Source organism: Mesoplodon bidens, assembly GCF_964165515.1.
Source record: "Mesoplodon bidens genome assembly, chromosome: 14".
Lineage (NCBI taxonomy): Eukaryota > Metazoa > Chordata > Mammalia > Artiodactyla > Ziphiidae > Mesoplodon > Mesoplodon bidens.
Genome location: NC_138170.1, coordinates 9,797,064 through 9,813,888, shown reverse-complemented (window position 1 = coordinate 9,813,888; position 16,825 = coordinate 9,797,064). Strand labels below are relative to the sequence as shown.

Below are 16,825 nucleotides of genomic sequence, written 5' to 3'. Positions count from 1 at the left end.
TTTTAACCCAACAGCAGCTTTTACTAAGCTCCATGTGGGGCTGCCCTGGCATGGCCAGCGCAGCAGGTTGCCCTCAAGGCCAGTCTCTGGTGTGATAGGAAGGAACAACGGTGCACAAACTGGTGCTGCCCCTCCACGCTCACTGGGGTGGCTCAGAAGGGAGCAAACTCCAGGGTTCTCTGAAGACCAGAACCGACCAGTGTGGCTATTCGGCCTCTTTTCCAGGCCCAGCTGTGTCATTCCCCAGTCCCTGAGGCAGCGCCTGCATCCTGGGCCTGTGGGGCACTGCTGCCCTTGCTGCTTTGTGGGAGAAACATGGCCAACAACACAATCAGGAGGATGAGCAGACCACCGCCTACTACCAGCCCCAAGTAGATCCGGCAACGGACATTCTCCCAGCGCTTCTTCTGGGCCAGAGTCTTGGTTGTCTTGCTGAAGGCGGAGCTCTGTGGACACCCCCAGACACAGGGTAGGAGTTAGTGGTTTCCCCAGAGCCCTGGACCAGCTCCTTCCAACCCAGCCCTGACAAGGCCTAGACTCCTCCCGCAGCCTCCCCATCCTGTCAGCTCCCTTTCTCTACGCAGCCTGCCCTGGGACCCTCCCAGCCTGACTCCTGGTCTCCCACACTGGTGTAGCCCTTGACTCACAGACCTACAGGCTCACCCCCAGTTAACAATGCCAGTCTTCAACCTTTAGGAAGATCCACAGCTTCAAACCAAGGCCTTCATACTTCATAAGACCTCCCACCCATTGCATAGCTAGGCTAGGGATGCTTCAAGAAACCCACAGTCCCCACACTGGCCCTTGGGTGAGCCTCAGGCCCTACCAACGGCCAGCCGGGAGACCCTGAGCACAGCCTGAGAGCTCCCTCTGAGGGCCCCTCCTAGCCTCTCCCTCCCGCTCCCTGCTGCTCCAGGCCTCACACCATGTCCAGGAGTTGGTCTGAACGCTGTTCCAGCTCCGCCAGCTTCCCGTCGCGCTCCAGGACCTTGTCGAAGTTGTTGAGCATGATTTCTGTCACCTCGTCCGCCTGCCGCTGGCACCGCTCCAACTCTTTCCCTGCCTGGACACCAAGCCCAAGGTCAGGGCTACATGAGGCCCCCGCCTGGCCCTCATCTGGTCCTGAGACTTAGAGGCCTCCTGGCCCCACTGCGCGCATGCGCGCGCGCGCGCGCGTGTGTGTGTGTGTGTGTGTGTGCGTGTGCGTGCGCACTTGCACAGTGTATGAGTAAGGGGAACAGCGCCTTTCATGTAAGGGTCTGATATGTGCGAAAGGAAGGGCTGGCCTCTTGGGTGTGTACGGCTCACCTCTGGCTCCTCCCCTTGCCCATCAAGGCAGGTCCTAGGTCAGCCTTGACTTCCAGCATCTCAGCTTCCTCTAAGATGCCTGAGGATGGGACCTTCCCAGGACCCACCGTCCCACAAAGCAGACACTTGGCTCACCTGCTCTAGGATGGCCTCAACCGACTGTGCACCTGCCCTGTGGCTTCCCACTGGCCTAAGGAGGCAGCAAAGGACACAGAACCAAGCTACTTGGCCAGAGCCAGACAGGAAGGAGATCCAGCCCACTGAGCTAGAGAGATAATTTTGGATCACCACACGTTATAGCCTCTGCCTAACCCCACAGACACACACACACACACACACACACACACACACACACACACACACACACACACACACACACACACAAACTGAGATCAGATCTCACTCCCCTCCCTCCTCCAGCCTCTGACTGGTCAGGCCAGTTCTGCCTCCTGGCCTGACCCTGCTCCCACATCAATGCTCAAAGTCGATTCGCTGTCTGCCTGGGAGCCTCGGCCTTCCTGGCCTCTGGCCTCCAGCTTTCCAGCTAGCCAGGATCTTCACTGGGATTCAACCCACACAGGAGAGACCAGCCCTTGGAGTTCCCAGCCTGGGCAGCAGCCTCACCTGACAAAAGAACCCAGCTCATTTCAGAGGACTGGGAAGGGAGATGCAGGGTCCAAGCTGGGGGAGAGGCCAGGAAGAGGAAGAACACGTGGATCACAAGCAAGCAAGAAACTGGGCTTTGGATACATGCAACTGGGAGAGACCCAGGGCAGGAGGCCCTGGTAAGAGCTGGAGGTCCAGGGACATGTCGGGAGATGAATCCCAGAGGATTAACAAACCACAGGAACCCCCTCCCCCAGCCCTGTCCCCCAGAGCCCTACCCTGTTCTCATCTCCTCCCCACAGAGCATGGGCCAAGCTCCCTTTCCTGCCAGACTATATTGCCCATTGTCTGCGGCAGACATTTTGGCACTTGACTGAATTCCACTTAAAACCAGAGAAAGGGAAGGGATCTGGTGGTCACAGAGGGCCACCTCCTACTCAGCCAAGAATCCCCGTTCAGGATCCCTGCAGCTGCCTTGCATGTAACCTCCAAGCATTCCCAGTATATGAATCCTATCTCCCCAACTGGACCACAAGCTCCCAGGGGGAGGGCAGGGGCCAGTACCCTGCCTTTGTCTGCCACTAGCCTGGAGGCCCAGGAGGCCAGCACAATGCTGACCATCCGCAAGGACTCAATGAGTGAGCCAACCGCATTATAACTTATCCAAATGCAACTGTCATTCTCAAGTTTGTTATCCCAGCGTGTTTATCTAGCCCAGCAGGAGTTTCGAGGGGCCGGCATCTGAAACCCAAGTAGGTCAATATTTACTCATGAGCTAGAAAAGCAACCCATTTCGAAAGGGGGCTGGCAAACCACAACAGAGCGGTACACTCATGGGCTGGGGGAAGGAGTAGCTGGGGAACAAGGAAGCATTATGAAGAAAGCAGGGAAGGTGTACTCATCTCCTGAGTCTTCCCGAGTCAACCACCATCACCACTCGTATTATGATTAAATTATTCAACACGTCTCCATTACTTGGAGTCTCTCACATTCAAATAGTCCAAGGCCAAAACCTGGGAATGGACCAAGATTCAAAAATGAGAATCACTGCTAGAGGTTGGTGGGATGTTACATCTCATTTTTTCTAATCTAAGTGCTACAGCTGTTGTCATCTTATTCTCCAACATGGGGTGATGTCGGGTCACATTCTTCAGGAGAGCTGGCTGTGCCTCCCACTGCAAGCTGTAGCCTCCTTCCCCCACTGCGAAGCCAGGCCTGTCCGGAGCCCAGATGGGCCCAGGCCTAAAAGAACACATTCGCTCCAGGGAACACAGAGGCCTGAGGCTCAAGTCTCTAGCCCTCCTTGGCCCCCCTCAACCAGAGGAAAAAGGACACTGTATGCACAGGTCTCTGCTGGCACGGTGATTCAAATAAAGAACTGCGAGGTGTGGAAGGAGGTAAGAGACCGGAGGACGGCCACGCTGCATCCGGCCACATAGAATTCAGCATAGTGCCTGGCACACCGTGGACGCGTGGAAAATATTTTCTGAATGAGTTGGGCCGGTTCTTGAAAAGATCGCTATAGGCTGGGGGAAAGAGGCGTGTCTGATACAGTTAGAGAAGAGTAATGAGTTTACCCCATGAGATACAAAGAGCGAGTGTTGAGCCGCCCACAGACAGGTGATTCCTGAGAACCGAGATAGACTGGTGGTGGGGGGGGCATGTGGTGGAGACTACTGCCACGGGCAAACAGAGACACACTCTGGACAGTGACGGATCTGGCAGAGGGTGAAAGTCAAGATGAGGAAGCTCCCGTGCAGGGAGGGATGCATCAAGCGCTTGTGTAGGTTTCTGAGCCTGGAGGGGCTTCAGGAGACTTTCTCTGTTGGTGGTAGACTGGCATGAAAGAAAGTGAGATAACTCAGGCCAGAGGCCACCAGGAGGCATGTAGAAATGCTATCAGCAAGGGTATGTGGAGAGGTCCCCAGGCCGGGGGGCCGGGAGGAACGGAGGGCAAGAGAGGAAGGGTGGGTGAGGGAAGAAGGGAGGGTGAGAGGCACTTCCGAGCTTGGGTAGGGGCAGCATTGTTGGCAGACGGAGGATGGTAGTTACACAGGAAATCGACAGACTGTTACCCGGTGTGCGGAATATCCCTCCTTCAATTCTCAAATGTCTCCTCGGGTTTTTCCAGGCCAAATACAGCTGGTTCCTCTGAAAAGAAAGCTCTTAAAAACCTCCCCGTCCAAACTCTCCTGTCTCCCCTCCTTCCTGATTAGTGCCCACGAAGCCCTATCCCAGCTGTCACTGTTGTCATCTTCAGAGGGACCCGGGCAGCGACCTGGTGTATCACCTCCTTCCTGGGTCAGCGCTCGCCTGAGCTCAGAGCCTAAGAGCCGGGCTCTGCGTTACAGCCCTGGGTTCCTTCAAATCCTGCCTCTGCCACTCACCCACCAGCTGAGTGACTAAAGACTGGGGATATGACCTTTCTGACCCCTCCGCTTCCTCATCTATAAAGTGGTGACAATAATATCTCCCATAACATTAGCTAAGGCATGTGGCATGTTATAAATAAAGTGCTTAGCACAAGTCCTGACACATACTAAATGCTCAATAAATAATAGCTATTATTGCGGTAGCTCAAGTTTCCCTAGGTTTTTTTTTTCGCTGTCAAATCCCAGGAACCACACCTGTGGTCAGTAAAACCTCTTAACTATTTTTACAAAATACACAGCCAAGCAAGCCCTTCCCTGTTGCCACCTTGTGCACTTAATCGTTTCTAACCTAAATATAAAACTTGACATGGGCCTTTGATAACCTATATCTATTTTATTTCCACCAGGCGCTGCAGGCTGTTGAGAAGGTTTTACCTCTTGACAGTAATAATAGCTCCCACTCAATGAGCACATGTTCTGAGCTGAGAACTGTGCTGCTAGAGCTTTGTTCACTTTCTCTCATTTAAGCCTCACAACAATCCACTGAGGAAAGTACTCTCATCCCAGTTTTATACGAAACTGAGGCTCGGAGGGCTTAAATCACCCACCCAAGGTCACAGAGCCAGTGAGCAGAAGGTCTGGGAGTTGAACAAACTTAGTCTCCGAGGATCACGTTCTTAACCCCGGTGTGAAACTGGATGCGGGTAAAGGGAGGTCAAATGCTTTCGCTGGCTGGCTAAAGACTCACCAAGTTTGACGCTGCCAACTCAACTTGTGTGCCTATGAGGGAGGCCTGTGGCTCAAAAGCCAAATTCTCTGCACAGAGCATGAGTGAGGACCATCTACAAGATGAGTGAATTCATTACCCATTCAGTTTCTATCTTTCCCATCACTATTTTGTTCCTACTCTATCCCCTATACCAGTCACCAGGACTGGCACGAAGGAAATGCCCAAGAAACACCTGTTAACTGAATGAATCAGAAAAGAGGAGAAAAGAAGGAAAAGCAAGAAGGACCAGGTAGGGAAGGCGGATGGGAAGAAGGAAGGGAAAGTGCTGGGGGTGGACAAAGGGGCAGGAATAAGAGAAAAAACAGAGGGAAGGGGCTAGGAGATGGCTGGGGGAGAGAGATCAAACCCCAGGCTCAGATCCACTATTTGCCTCAGATGAACCTGTGAGAGTCCCAGAGTTTCCCAGTCACCCCCAGTAAATTATCACAGCCTCAGCCTTCATTTCAAGTTTCCTCTTCTCACCAAGGGCTAAGGGCCAGCCGCAAGCCCATCCTAACCCTGCCTGATTCCTTGCTCTGCACGCTGGGAAGTGGGCTCTGGGCTCCGTCCCATTCCCTGGGCCTCCCTCAGTTTCCTGGCCTGGCCTTAGAGCTCAGTGCTACCTTCCTGCCCCGCTTCCTCTTCCTGCCTCCAGTTCCCTGGAGACGAGGCCATCCAGGCATCTCGACCCCCAGCCAGGCCACATCCACATCCATCACACCTCTGCTGCCTTCTCCATGGCGGAATCTTTTCTCTTTTTTATGGCAGTATCTTTTTTTTTTCTTTTTCCTTTTGGCCTTGCCATGTGGGATCTTAGTTCCCTGACCAAGGATCGAACCTGTGCCCCCTGCACTGGGAGGGCAGAGTTTTAACCACTGGATCCCCAGGAAAGTCCCTCCATGGCAGACTCTTAAAGCACCAAGCCTGCTTCCTGCCTGGCACAACTTCCCAGGAGTTCCAGGGGAGGGGAGAAGCAACTGGCACCAACTGCTCCTGACACCTTTGCCTTGGAAATGACAAGTGGGGACAGAGGCCAGAGTCTACAGCAGGAGTGGGGGATGACTCAACTCAAGAATGGTACGGCTTAGAAGGGAGTCAGGCTATGCCACACTCTGATAACTTCAGTGGAACTTTTATAGTAAACATCTTACTTTCTCTGTCTCCAGGGGAAGGAGTTTGCCCTCCAACACCCTGCCACAGGATCGGCTCAGGTTTCCAACCCCTGGGCCAGACTTGTGTCCTCACAGCTCCAGGAAGGGCTGAAGAGGTCACATTACCCACCACTTCTCAGGAGCAGGTTCTGAGGGCCAGGCAGGTCTCTGCCATTGTATCTCCTCTAACCTCCTAAGGACCCAGCAAGGCGGGTATCGCTGACCCCACTTCACGATGCGGGAAAAGAGGCTCAGGGAAGCTAAGTGACTTGCGCTGGGTCACAGAGCGGGTAAGTGGCCACCACCGGGATCTCAGCCCGGAGTCTGACTCCGAAGCCGGTGCTCGTAACCGCTTGGCCCCGGCAAGTGGGAAGCCGGAGTCCCGCTCACTCGGCGCTGGGCAGCCGGGACCCTCGCACGCCGCCCTTTCCCTCCCGCGATGCGCGCGACGAGCCGAGGGTCCGGCCCCGGTCCTGCTTCCGGGCGCCGTCCCGAAGGACGCCCCCGCCCTTGGACTTCGGACTCCCGCCTCGCACCCCCCACGCTCGCCCTCTGCCCCGGCCCCGGGCCCTCACCATCGCCGCCGCCGCTGCCTCGCCGCTCCGGCTTCTCTGCCCGAGCGGCCGCAGTGCCAGGGATCTGGGAGGAAGCGGAGGGCGGGGCGGGGCCTGCCTGGCGGGGGCGGGGGGCGAGCCTTCTGGGAGCGGCGACCGAAACCAAGTCAAATCAGTCAAATCGGAAGCGGCCGGCGATGGCTCCTGGGATACCGGTTCGGCACCTCTCCCCGGGCCGCCGGCGCCCGGCTCGGGATGACTCCCCGGCCTGGTGAAGTGGGGCCTCCGCCCAATCGGCCTGGTGCCTGGTCTACAGCTCGGGACCCCAGCCTATGAAATGGTCCCAGTGGAGTGGGCTCTGGAACGGGCTCAGGGAATCCTCTCTGGAACTGCATGCCAGCTCAGGTAGACCGGGTTGATCTGGGGAGGAATCATTTATTCATTCAACAAGCACCTGTAGGAGCGCCATCGTCCTGCACTGTGCTAGGCGCAGGAAACGCAGTGAACTGCATGCCAGCTCAGGTAGACCGGGTTGATCTGGGGAGGAATCATTTATTCATTCAACAAGCACCTGTAGGAGCGCCATTGTCCTGCACTGTGCTAGGCGCAGGAAACGCAGTGAACAGCCGCACAGGGTCTTTGCCACCTTGGTGAGTGCAACTCACCCATAACCAAAAACCGACCACGCCAAAGTTCTGAAACTAAATAAAGTTTATTCACAATAAATATCATGAGTGCACTACCTGCCACTGGAGGGTACATTTTAAAACGGTCAATTGTATGTTTTGCGAATTTCACCTCAATTAAAAGGGAAAACAGGGCTTCCCTGGTGGCGCAGTGGTTGAGAGTCCGCCTGCCAATGCAGGGGACACGGGTTCGTGCCCCGGTCCGGGAAGATCCCACATGCCGCGGAGCGGCTGGGCCCATGAGCCATGGCCGCTGAGCCTGCGTGTCCGGAGCCTGTGCTCCGCAACGGGAGAGGCCACAACAGTGAGAGGCCCGCGTACCGCAAAAAAAAAAAAAAAAGAGAAAACAGACCCCCATGGAGAAGGTGCTAGCTCTAGGTTTTTCTTTCTTTCCCCTTCACCACGTGGGCAAGTGCAGCCCTGTCCTGATATGACCCCCTTCCTCAGCTGGAGGATGAGGGAGGCTGGTGTGTCTAACCTGTCCAGAGCCTTCCTGAGCTGAATCTATCTATCCTCAGCCTGCCCTTTCACTGCTGCAGAGAAGCCACCAGCCACCTGTTCTCTATCTCACCCCATACCATCCCAGCATCTCAAAGGTGGCCCCTCTTGAGGAAGGGGGTTGGGGCCTTCCCTCTCCCACATTAAGCCCCATGTGAGCACAGACCCCACCCCCAGCCTGGACAGACTAGGTCCCAATCACCCCAGTTGCTTGGACCTCAAGTCCAGGAGTGGACTGAGAAGAGAGAGGATGGACAGGGTCCTGACAAAGTCTGCCCCCAGGGTCTCTTCTGTGCCTTCCTCCCTTCCTAGTTTGCAGGGTATGATTCTATTTTTTTTTTGTTGTTTTTGGGGGGCTGCACTGTGCGGCATGTGGGATCCTAATTCCCCAACCAGGGATCAAACCCACGCCCCCTGCATTGGAAGTGTGGAGTCTTAACCACTGGACTGCCAGGGAAGTCCCCGGAGCATGATTCTAGAACCTGACTTGGCAGTACTAGTCCCCAGTCCTGTTTCCCAACCCCGCCCCTTCCAGACTCCCTCCCCAAATCAGGTTCTTTTCAATTCTGGAAAGCCTATGGGGGAGATAGGGACAGAGATGACGTGAACCCTTCCCCCAAACCAAGGCGCACTGGGCACTGGGAAGAGTGACAATGATGGTGGAACCTGGTGGAGAGCAGGGAGGCCCAAGACAGAGAGGCCCATTGTCCACGGAGGGGAAGGAAGGCCATAGGCCCTGTCCTGTGACACTGACTGTGCCCAGCCACGAGACACGGGTGAGAGATGCTCACCCGCTCAGGACAGCTGAGACCCAGAGGCCCTGCTGAGTTCCAGAAGGACAGGAGCAGACAAAAGCAAACAGAACTCGCAGACTCACAAGAGAAGGAAAAGCAGCTCAGTTCCTCTAACCCCCTCACCCTAAGACTACAACAGGGCCACCAAAGAGAAATGGCAATGATGGGAGGGGTGGGAGGCCCTTAACCAGATTCCTAAATGCTCTGCCCAGGTAGGCTTCATGTCTCAGCTAACACTTCCAGCAGAAAACTAATCAAGGAAATGGTAAGACCCAGAGGGGACACTTAAGAGTCTTACATACTGGGCTTCCCTGGTGGCGCAGTGGTTGAGAGTCCGCCTGCCGATGCAGGGGACATGGGTTCGAGCCCTGGTCCTGGAAGATCCCACATGCGGCAGAGCGGCTGGGCCCGTGAGCCATGGCCGCTGGGCCTGCACGTCCGGAGCCTGTGCTCCGCAACGGGAGAGGCCGCAGCAGTGAGAGGCCCGCGTACCGAGAAAAAAAAAAAAAAGAGTCTTACATACTACCCTAAAATGCTGGGAAGGTTTTGAATTTTCCATACGCCAAGACCTCCAGAAAATTCCTGTTCTTGAGACCAGTGACAATGATGGAACAAGGGGAGATAAAGAAAGACAGCGAGTTTCCATCTTTCTTCTCCAAACATATGCTCTCCACCCCTCCAACAGCTTGGGCCTCCAATGGGAGGATCTCTGCCAGAGGGCGTCCTTGGGGAGAAAAGAAATGGAAGGGCCAAAGGCAAAATGGAAAGGGAGAAAGTACCTCACATGCATAGGGATACTGAAAGGTCTTTATTGCCCACTGGCCACCCTCAGTTCCATCAGTTTCCCAGCCATGTGCTGGCCCTTCTGGGTCTCTCCAACCAACTCTGAGGACCCCTGAAACACAGCCACAGTCCAGCTTTCTCTTTCTGGGGACCAAGGTGCTCCCTGGGGCAGACAGTGTGGTAGAGGGGCCCCAGAATGAGGGTTGGGAGGATGGAGCAGCATTCCCTGTGGAGAAGGACAGGAGAGAGGGCCCCACTTGGCACCCACTATGGAAGGCTGCCCCCGAAGAAGAGGGCAGGGTGGGAGGGGTTCCCTAAGTTACTTAAGGGATGGCACCCGTGGCAAAGAGCACGATGAAGAGGACGATGATAAAAACAATCACGCAGATGAGGACGATCATCTTCACGTTCTTCCACCAGAACTTCCGAGCCACCTTCTGCGATGTGGTCTTGAAGTGCTCGGACTGTTGGGAATAAGGCAGAATCACCCAGTGCCTCCTGCCACTGGGATGAGCACACCGAGACCCACACGCCATACATCTAAACATTGAAGTGCTACGTTGAGGTAACAGACTGCTAAATAAAGTAGTTAGTTCTGTGCTCCTACCTTGACAGATGTACCTTCACAACCATCTGGTGAACCAATTCAAATTTAGAATTCTTGGGCTCCCTCTGGTCCCCTGCCTGCCCCCTTCTCTTCTTACCCCCACACGGCCACGCACCCTGAGGGGCCACTGACGCATGCTCACACCCAGGGTTGTGACACTGGCAGCACAACCCACCCTTGGGAGGGCAGACACTGGGGCTGAGGGGTGCAGGCTCCAGGTGGACACATCCCCCTGCTTCCATAACTTCTGGCCACATGAGGACCGCTGAAGCTGGAGGAGGGGCCAGAGCAGTCCAGGGGTTGGAACTGAGGGAAAATGCTCTTCCTCTCCCAACTTGAATTGCAGAAATTGTTTCCCTGGGCCATGCTTCCCAGCTTGGGCTGTGGAAAGAAACACTAAGTCCCAGGGAGTCAAATGAGCTATGCTCAAGATTACACACAGGACTCAGAAAGCCATGGCCAGTCTCTCCCCGTGGACATGGAATCTTAGTCTCCAGCCCTCTGTTGAACTTTAGAGTTACTCCCTCCCTGAGCAGCTGGCTTCAGCCTCTGGCTAGAGGAGGAAGAGAAGAATGACATCTAGCAAGATGTGTGGGAGATATTATTCCAGCCTTCAGCCAGCAGAGGATCCTGGGATCAAAGACTTTTACTCCTCTTCCCAGCTTCTTTTTAAAGCTGGCTCAGCAAGACTCTAACAGTTTTCCACCCCCTGCCTAATAACTCCTGGGGAAGGCCAAAGGCCCTAAGAGGATTTTCTGGAGCCAGTATTTTTGTTCTGGGGAGGCCAGGTCCAAATGATTGTCAAGGGCAGCCTTCAAAGGGAAAGTCGATTTCATAGGGGAGAAGCCTAAGACAGCACAGGCTGACTGAGCCATCTATCTGTCTCACAAAAGGTCTCCATGGGTCCACCCCCGCATCCCCAGCCCCAGTCCTTGAGCCCATTCCCTGGACCCCAGTACCAATCAGTGGAATAGAGCAGAATCAGAAGTGGGGATTCAGCTCACATCAATTCCCAACACAGGTAAAAAGGCAGGCTTCCCTCCGGATCATTCTGCCACCAAGACCACCAAGCCTCAAGCCCCCACTAATCCTCCTTCCCCCTCTTCCCCTGGCCCCCACTGGGCTCCCCATCATCTCACTGTGGCTTCCAGATCCTCTGTCTTGTTACGGAGATGGTCCAAGTTTTCTCCCCGGGCCAGGATCCGCTCCACATTCTGAGTCATAATATTCTTGACTCCCTCCACTTCACTCTGCAGGTTTCGCACACGGTCATCTCCTCCACCACCACTCGCCTCCTCCTGGCAAGCCACACAGGGGTTAATTAGGCCGAGTGCTGGAGGGACTGAGACGCAGCCTCAGAGGCCAGAGGAGGGGGAGGCCTAAGGTGGACTTCAGTTTTTGTAATGCTTGAACTGTTTGCAAAGAGAATGTTTTCCTGTAGTACTTGTGTCATCAAAAACAAATGCAAAAAAAAAAAAAAAAGTGCTCTTTGGGGCTTCCCTGGTGGCGCAGTGGTTGAGAGTCCGCCTGCCGTTGCAGGGGACACGGGTTCGTGCCCGGATCCGGGAGGATCCCACGTGCCGCAGAGCGACTGGGCCCGTGAGCCATGGCCGCTGAGCCTGCACGTCTGGAGCCTGTGCTCCGCAACGGGAGAGGCCACAACAGTGAGAGGCCCGTGTACTGCAAACAAACAAACAAACAAACAAAACACAAATGCATTTTTAAGCCCCAGATGGTGAGAGCCATGCTAGGAGACAGACTGGATCCAACTTCTTTGTGGGTTCTCAGGGCACGTGAGAGGACAAGAAACACACCCCCAAAGCCCTCTCCACTGCTTCCTTGTTCCTCAGAGAGGGTCAGAGGAGACTGCTGAGCCAGCACCTCACAAGGCACAGCCCCACCATTAACCTGTGAATTCCCAGATCCCACCGGTCCTCATTAAAAATGCCTGTCTGTGCCCCTCCCCCCGCAGACCACCCTCCCCTAGCCTAACCCGCCCTCTCTTCAAGACAGCAGCTGGAGAGCTGCTCCGGCCTCCTGGGCAGCCTGAGCCACGGCAACCAGGCTCCAAGTCCCTCACAAGGCCCCATGAGAGACAGCCGTTGGGCCACAAACTTCTGCTTTCCCCACCACTAAGCACCTCGCGCAGGCACCACGCCATTGCCTGCTTAGGCGAGTATGAAACATACAAACAGCAGCCTGGGTGTTGGGGGAAATGGAGGGCAAGTCCTCCCTGGCCGATGCCTCATCCTCAGGCTTTCTGATAAGGTTTTTGAACAGGAAGGGGAAAACACTACTAAGCTCCTCCCTCCCTGACCCACTAGACTTCCAGACCCAAGCCAGGGGCGTGGTCCAAACTAGATGATCACAGAGAACCAATTTCTGACTTTTTTTTTTTTTTTTTTTACAAACCCTCAGCTCTCTTCCTCATGTTTATGGAGACGGGGGAGATTCCCTGGACTCGACGGAGAGACAAATTCTTTGGGTTTCTGTACAGGGATAAAGTGAGAGGCGGAGCGGGATTCCTGCCGCTGGGCTGGAATCTGCGCTGGGAACGGCAGAGGCACTGCCCAGGAATGTCACGACACCCGAAGGCCGGAGGGCTGGAGGAGGAGATGAATTAGGATCTCCCACTCCCACCGAAGCTCCACTCCAGGCCAGCTCAGGGCTCAGGGGAGGGAGGGGGCAGAGAAGAGCAGGAACGCCCGCCCAGGCAGCTCAGACCTATTTGCAGCCCAGCTGTCAAAGAAGAGAGGTCACAGTCAGCGCGGGCCCAGCCCTCAGATTTTGCCACCAGCTTTCCTTTGCTGATCCCCAGGCCCCAGCCCCCACTGGCTGCTCGTGAAATCAGCCCCTTCTTAGTTTCCCGCTCTCTCACCATGTTTCCGAGCGGCTCGGGCCTGTCGGCAGCAGGACGCTCGCCTAGTCTGTTTCCTCTCGGGCAGCCGTCGGTTCACTTCCTGCTTGTCCAACTTTCAGCCTGCCCCCGCCCACCTCGCATCCCAAGCCTCTCCGGCCACACCTCGCGCAGGTTCCCCAGGTAGGCGGGCACTCTCCACCTCCCTCCCAAGTCTCCTGGGACACCGGGGCTTAGGCTTAAAGCGGCAGGGCTCCCCGGCACCACATTTCTTCTAACTTGTCAGGAACAAGAAAAGTAAGATCAAGCAGTCCTCCTAGGTTTCCTGATATAGAAAGGGCAGCCGTCTCCTTTATTTTTATTTTTAGTATTATTATTTTTTGGCTGCACCACGAGGCATGCCGGGGATCTTAGTTCCCTGACCAGGGAAGGAACCCGTGGCCCCTGCAGTGGAAGCGCAGAGACTTAACCACTAGACCGCCAGGGAAGTCCCCCATCTCCTTTGTTTTATGTTCTGAGTATCTCATCCCCAATTCTTAGAGACTGAAATCAACCCTAAGCACCCTGCCAGACCTTGTTCACATGGAAACAGAACGCAGATATGAACATTTCTTGCTGGACAACCCTTGTTCCCATGTCTGTTTTAGTGCAGAAAGCATTGAAACCCCCAAAGTCTGGAATGCTGTAATCCCGAGCCGGTGTCGGACAGCTGCACACCCTGAGTGGACCTCTTCACCTGCCTGGGTTTTGCAAGTGCGGATGCTTACCTCCTAGGGTGGTGCTGAGGAGTAAAAGGGTAGCACATGCCATGTGCCTAGTACCGTGCCTGGATCGAAGGGCTGCCCGCTGCTCAAACCAGGGGATGATGGCTCACCAACCCTCCTTCCCTTCCAGAGTTCAACAGTCCTGCACGTCCCTTCCGAGGCCACCATGTCGGTGGGTGAGCCCCGTCAGAAACGGTCATGCGACTGCCCTAGGGACAAGAGAGACGGCCCAGGGCAAAGGATTTTTCCACCCACCTGGCTCCAGGCCAGAGAAAATCCACTTTTCCTGGACAGTGTTTATGGAGATAAAAGAACAATAACAGGGATGCGCAGAAAGGAACAAACATTCCTGTCCCATCGCAGAAGAAGTAAGGGTTCCAAGAGGGAAATGGCAGCTTCTCTGACAAAGGCTTTTTTTTTTTTTTTGCGGTACGCGGGCCTCTCACTGTTGTGGCCTCTCCCGTTGCAGAGCACAGGCCCGCGTCCCCTGCATCGGCAGGCGGACTCTCAACCACTGTGCCACCAGGGAAGCCCTGACAAATACTTTTTTAAAGAGTCTAATACATTTTGGACTTCTGTAACATTTGGAGACCCTTTATTCTCATTTATAATGAAATCTTAGTCCCAATTAGATAAGATTATTATCTTTTTCAGACCTGAATGTGGGGGACAGGATCAGCCTGCTTTCACAGAGAATGTGGCTGCCCCACTCCTCACCGTCCTTAGAAAGGCGACAATGCAGCCAAGCGGAGGTGGCTCAGAATCCTTGATCTATACTTTCACTGTTCAATACAGTAGCCACTGACCACAAATGGCTGTGGAATATTTGATATGTGGCTAGTCTAAACTGAGATGAGATGTAAGAGTAAAACACACAGCAGATCTCAAAGACTTATGATGAGAGAAAGACTATAAATATCTCTTTGGTAATTTTATATATTGATGACATGCTGGAAGAAGGTTTTGGATCTTTTTTTTCCCTTTTTAAAAAAATCTGTAACGTGCTTTATTTTATTTATTTATTTATTTTGGCCACACGGCATGCAGGATCTTAGTTGCCCACCAGGGATCGAATCTGTGCCCCCTGCCGTGGAAGTGCGGAGCCCTAATCGCTGGACTGCCAGGGAATTCCCAAGTGCCTTATTTTTTTATTGAGTTATAGTTGATGTACAATATTATATAAGTTACAGGTGTACACTATGGTGATTCACAATTTTTAAAGGTTATACTCCATTTACAGCTATTATAAAATACTGGCTATATTCCCTGGGTTGCATGATATATCCTTTTAGCTTATTTTATACATAGTAGCTTGCACCTCTTAATCCCCTACCCCTAAATTGCCACTCCCCCTCGCCTCCCCACTGGTAACCACTAGCTTGTCCTCTATATCTCTGAGTCTGCTTTTTTGTTATATTCAGTAGTTTGTTGTATTTTTTAGATTCCACATGTAAGTGATATCATACAGCAGGGGTCCCCAACCTTTTTGGCACCAGGGATGGGTTTCGTGGAAGACAATTTTTCCACGGACGGGGGTGGGGGGGTGGGAGGGATGGTTCAGGCGGTAATGCAAGCGGTGGGGAGCGGTGGGGAGCGGTGGAGAGCGGTGGGGAGCAGCAGATGAAGCTTCACTCACTTGTCTGCCGCTTACCTCCTGCTGTGCAGCCCGGGTCCTAACAGGATGTGGACTGGTACCAGTCCGAGGACCGGGGCTTGGGGACCCCTGTCATACAGTATTTGTCTTCCTCTGTCTGACTTATTTCACTAAGCATAATACCCTTGAGGTCCACTCATGTTGTTGCAAAAGGCAAAATTTCACTCTATTTTATGGCTGAGTAGTATTCCATTGTATATATATACCACATCTTCTTTATCCATTGGACTGTTGATAGACACTTAGGATATATTGTTAAATAAAAAATATTGATAAAATTAATTTCACCTGTTTCTTTTCTTTTCTTTTTTTTTTTTTTTTTTTTTTTAATAGTACGCGGGCCTCTCACTGTTGTGGCCTCTCCCGTTGCGGAGGACAGGCTCCGGACGCGCAGGCTCAGCGGTCATGGCTCATGGGCCCAGCCGCTCCACAGCATGTGGGATCTTCCCGGACCGGGGCATGAACCCGTGTCCCCTGCATGGGCAGGTGGACTCTCAACCATTGCGCCACCAGGGAAGCCCCTTTTTTCTCTTGTAATTTGGCTAATAGAAAATTTTAATTACCAACGTGGCTCAAATTACATTTCTATTAGATATGCTGATCTGTACCTTAATATTTATGTGACGTTGGACAGATTTATGTAACATCTCTAAGCCTCAGTTACCTCCATTGTCTATGCCTGGTACTTTAAAAACCCTCAGGAAATGGTGGCTTTTGTGATTACTATTACTAAGAATTCCAGATGCTAAGTGAATTGGTGGTTAAGGGAACATGAGGGGTGCCAAGAAACAAAGGGCCAGAGTAGGAAGTTTGTGGGGAGCAGGAGGAAATGACAGAGGATTCCCAGGGAGGGAAGGAGAGTTACAACAGTTGAGGAGTTACTGGGGTCTGGTACGCCACTGCAAGCCTTGGACATACACTGGTGTCCCTGAGGGAGATGACCCTTGGCCTAGACCCAGCAACCATCAGGGAGATTCCGAAGTGCCCACAGTTGGGCCTGTGACCTGTCTGTCCTCATCCTCACCATACAGAATTGCCACAGGCTTGGCCTCACCTGTACAAAGATTACAATGTTACCCTTTGTCAGAAGACCATCTGGGAGTTCCCTGTTGGCCTAGTGGTTAGGATTCATGGCCCAGGTTCAAACCCTGGTCAGGGAACGGAGATCACACAAGCCGCAAGGTATGGCCAAAAAAAGAAGAAAATGATGAAGGGAAAAAGACCATCTGGCTAACACCCTCACAAGGTGAGACATTCAGTAAGGCACCGAACAATACTCTGTGAGCAGAAATGGTGCTGTGGTTAGGGAACAAGAGAACAGAATTCACTGATTCCTTCACAGTCGAGGAAGGCTCCATCCCAGGAGAAGGGGCGTGTCAGTCACTTTGTAAGGAAAAGATGCTACATGGTAGGCGTTGCAAC

General features: G+C 53.6%; 2 protein-coding genes across 3 annotated transcripts; both read right to left on the bottom strand.

The window, feature by feature from the left end:
• On the bottom strand, positions 1–7,070 carry VAMP5 (vesicle associated membrane protein 5). The gene is made up of 3 exons (XM_081254675.1): positions 6,782–7,070; positions 926–1,063; positions 1–446 (listed from the first exon to the last, which is right to left on the bottom strand). Exons 1-3 carry the CDS (start codon positions 6,782–6,784, stop codon positions 237–239), a joined length of 351 nt encoding a protein of 116 aa, XP_081110801.1. The 5' UTR covers positions 6,785–7,070; the 3' UTR covers positions 1–236.
• A 383-nt stretch (positions 7,071–7,453) lies between these two features.
• VAMP8 (vesicle associated membrane protein 8) lies at positions 7,454–13,124 on the bottom strand. Of its 2 annotated transcripts, none has more exons than XM_081253848.1 (3): positions 13,007–13,124; positions 11,268–11,426; positions 7,454–9,985 (listed from the first exon to the last, which is right to left on the bottom strand). In XM_081253848.1, exons 1-3 carry the CDS (start codon positions 13,007–13,009, stop codon positions 9,845–9,847), a joined length of 303 nt encoding a protein of 100 aa, XP_081109974.1. In that variant the 5' UTR covers positions 13,010–13,124; the 3' UTR covers positions 7,454–9,844. The 2 variants fall into 2 exon arrangements, with proteins under 2 accessions (XP_081109974.1, XP_081109973.1); XM_081253847.1 differs by lacking the exon at positions 13,007–13,124 and adding an exon at positions 12,318–12,392.
• Positions 13,125–16,825: the final 3,701 nt, after the last annotated feature.

Bases quoted from the DNA above. Each gene is read 5' to 3' on its own strand.
- VAMP5 (XM_081254675.1), bottom strand. The intron at 447-925 runs GTGTGAGGCCTG...GGGTGTCCACAG, and splicing joins CAGACCAACTCCTGGACATG to AGCTCCGCCTTCAGCAAGAC.
- VAMP8 (XM_081253847.1), bottom strand. From the start codon at position 12,377: ATGAGGCATCGGCCAGGGAGGACTTGCCCTCCATTTCCCCCAACACCC. The intron at 11,427-12,317 runs GTATGTTTCATA...GTGGCTTGCCAG, and splicing joins CAACACCCAGGCTGCTGTTT to GAGGAGGCGAGTGGTGGTGG. The intron at 9,986-11,267 runs GTGAGATGATGG...TATTCCCAACAG, and splicing joins CAGAGGATCTGGAAGCCACA to TCCGAGCACTTCAAGACCAC.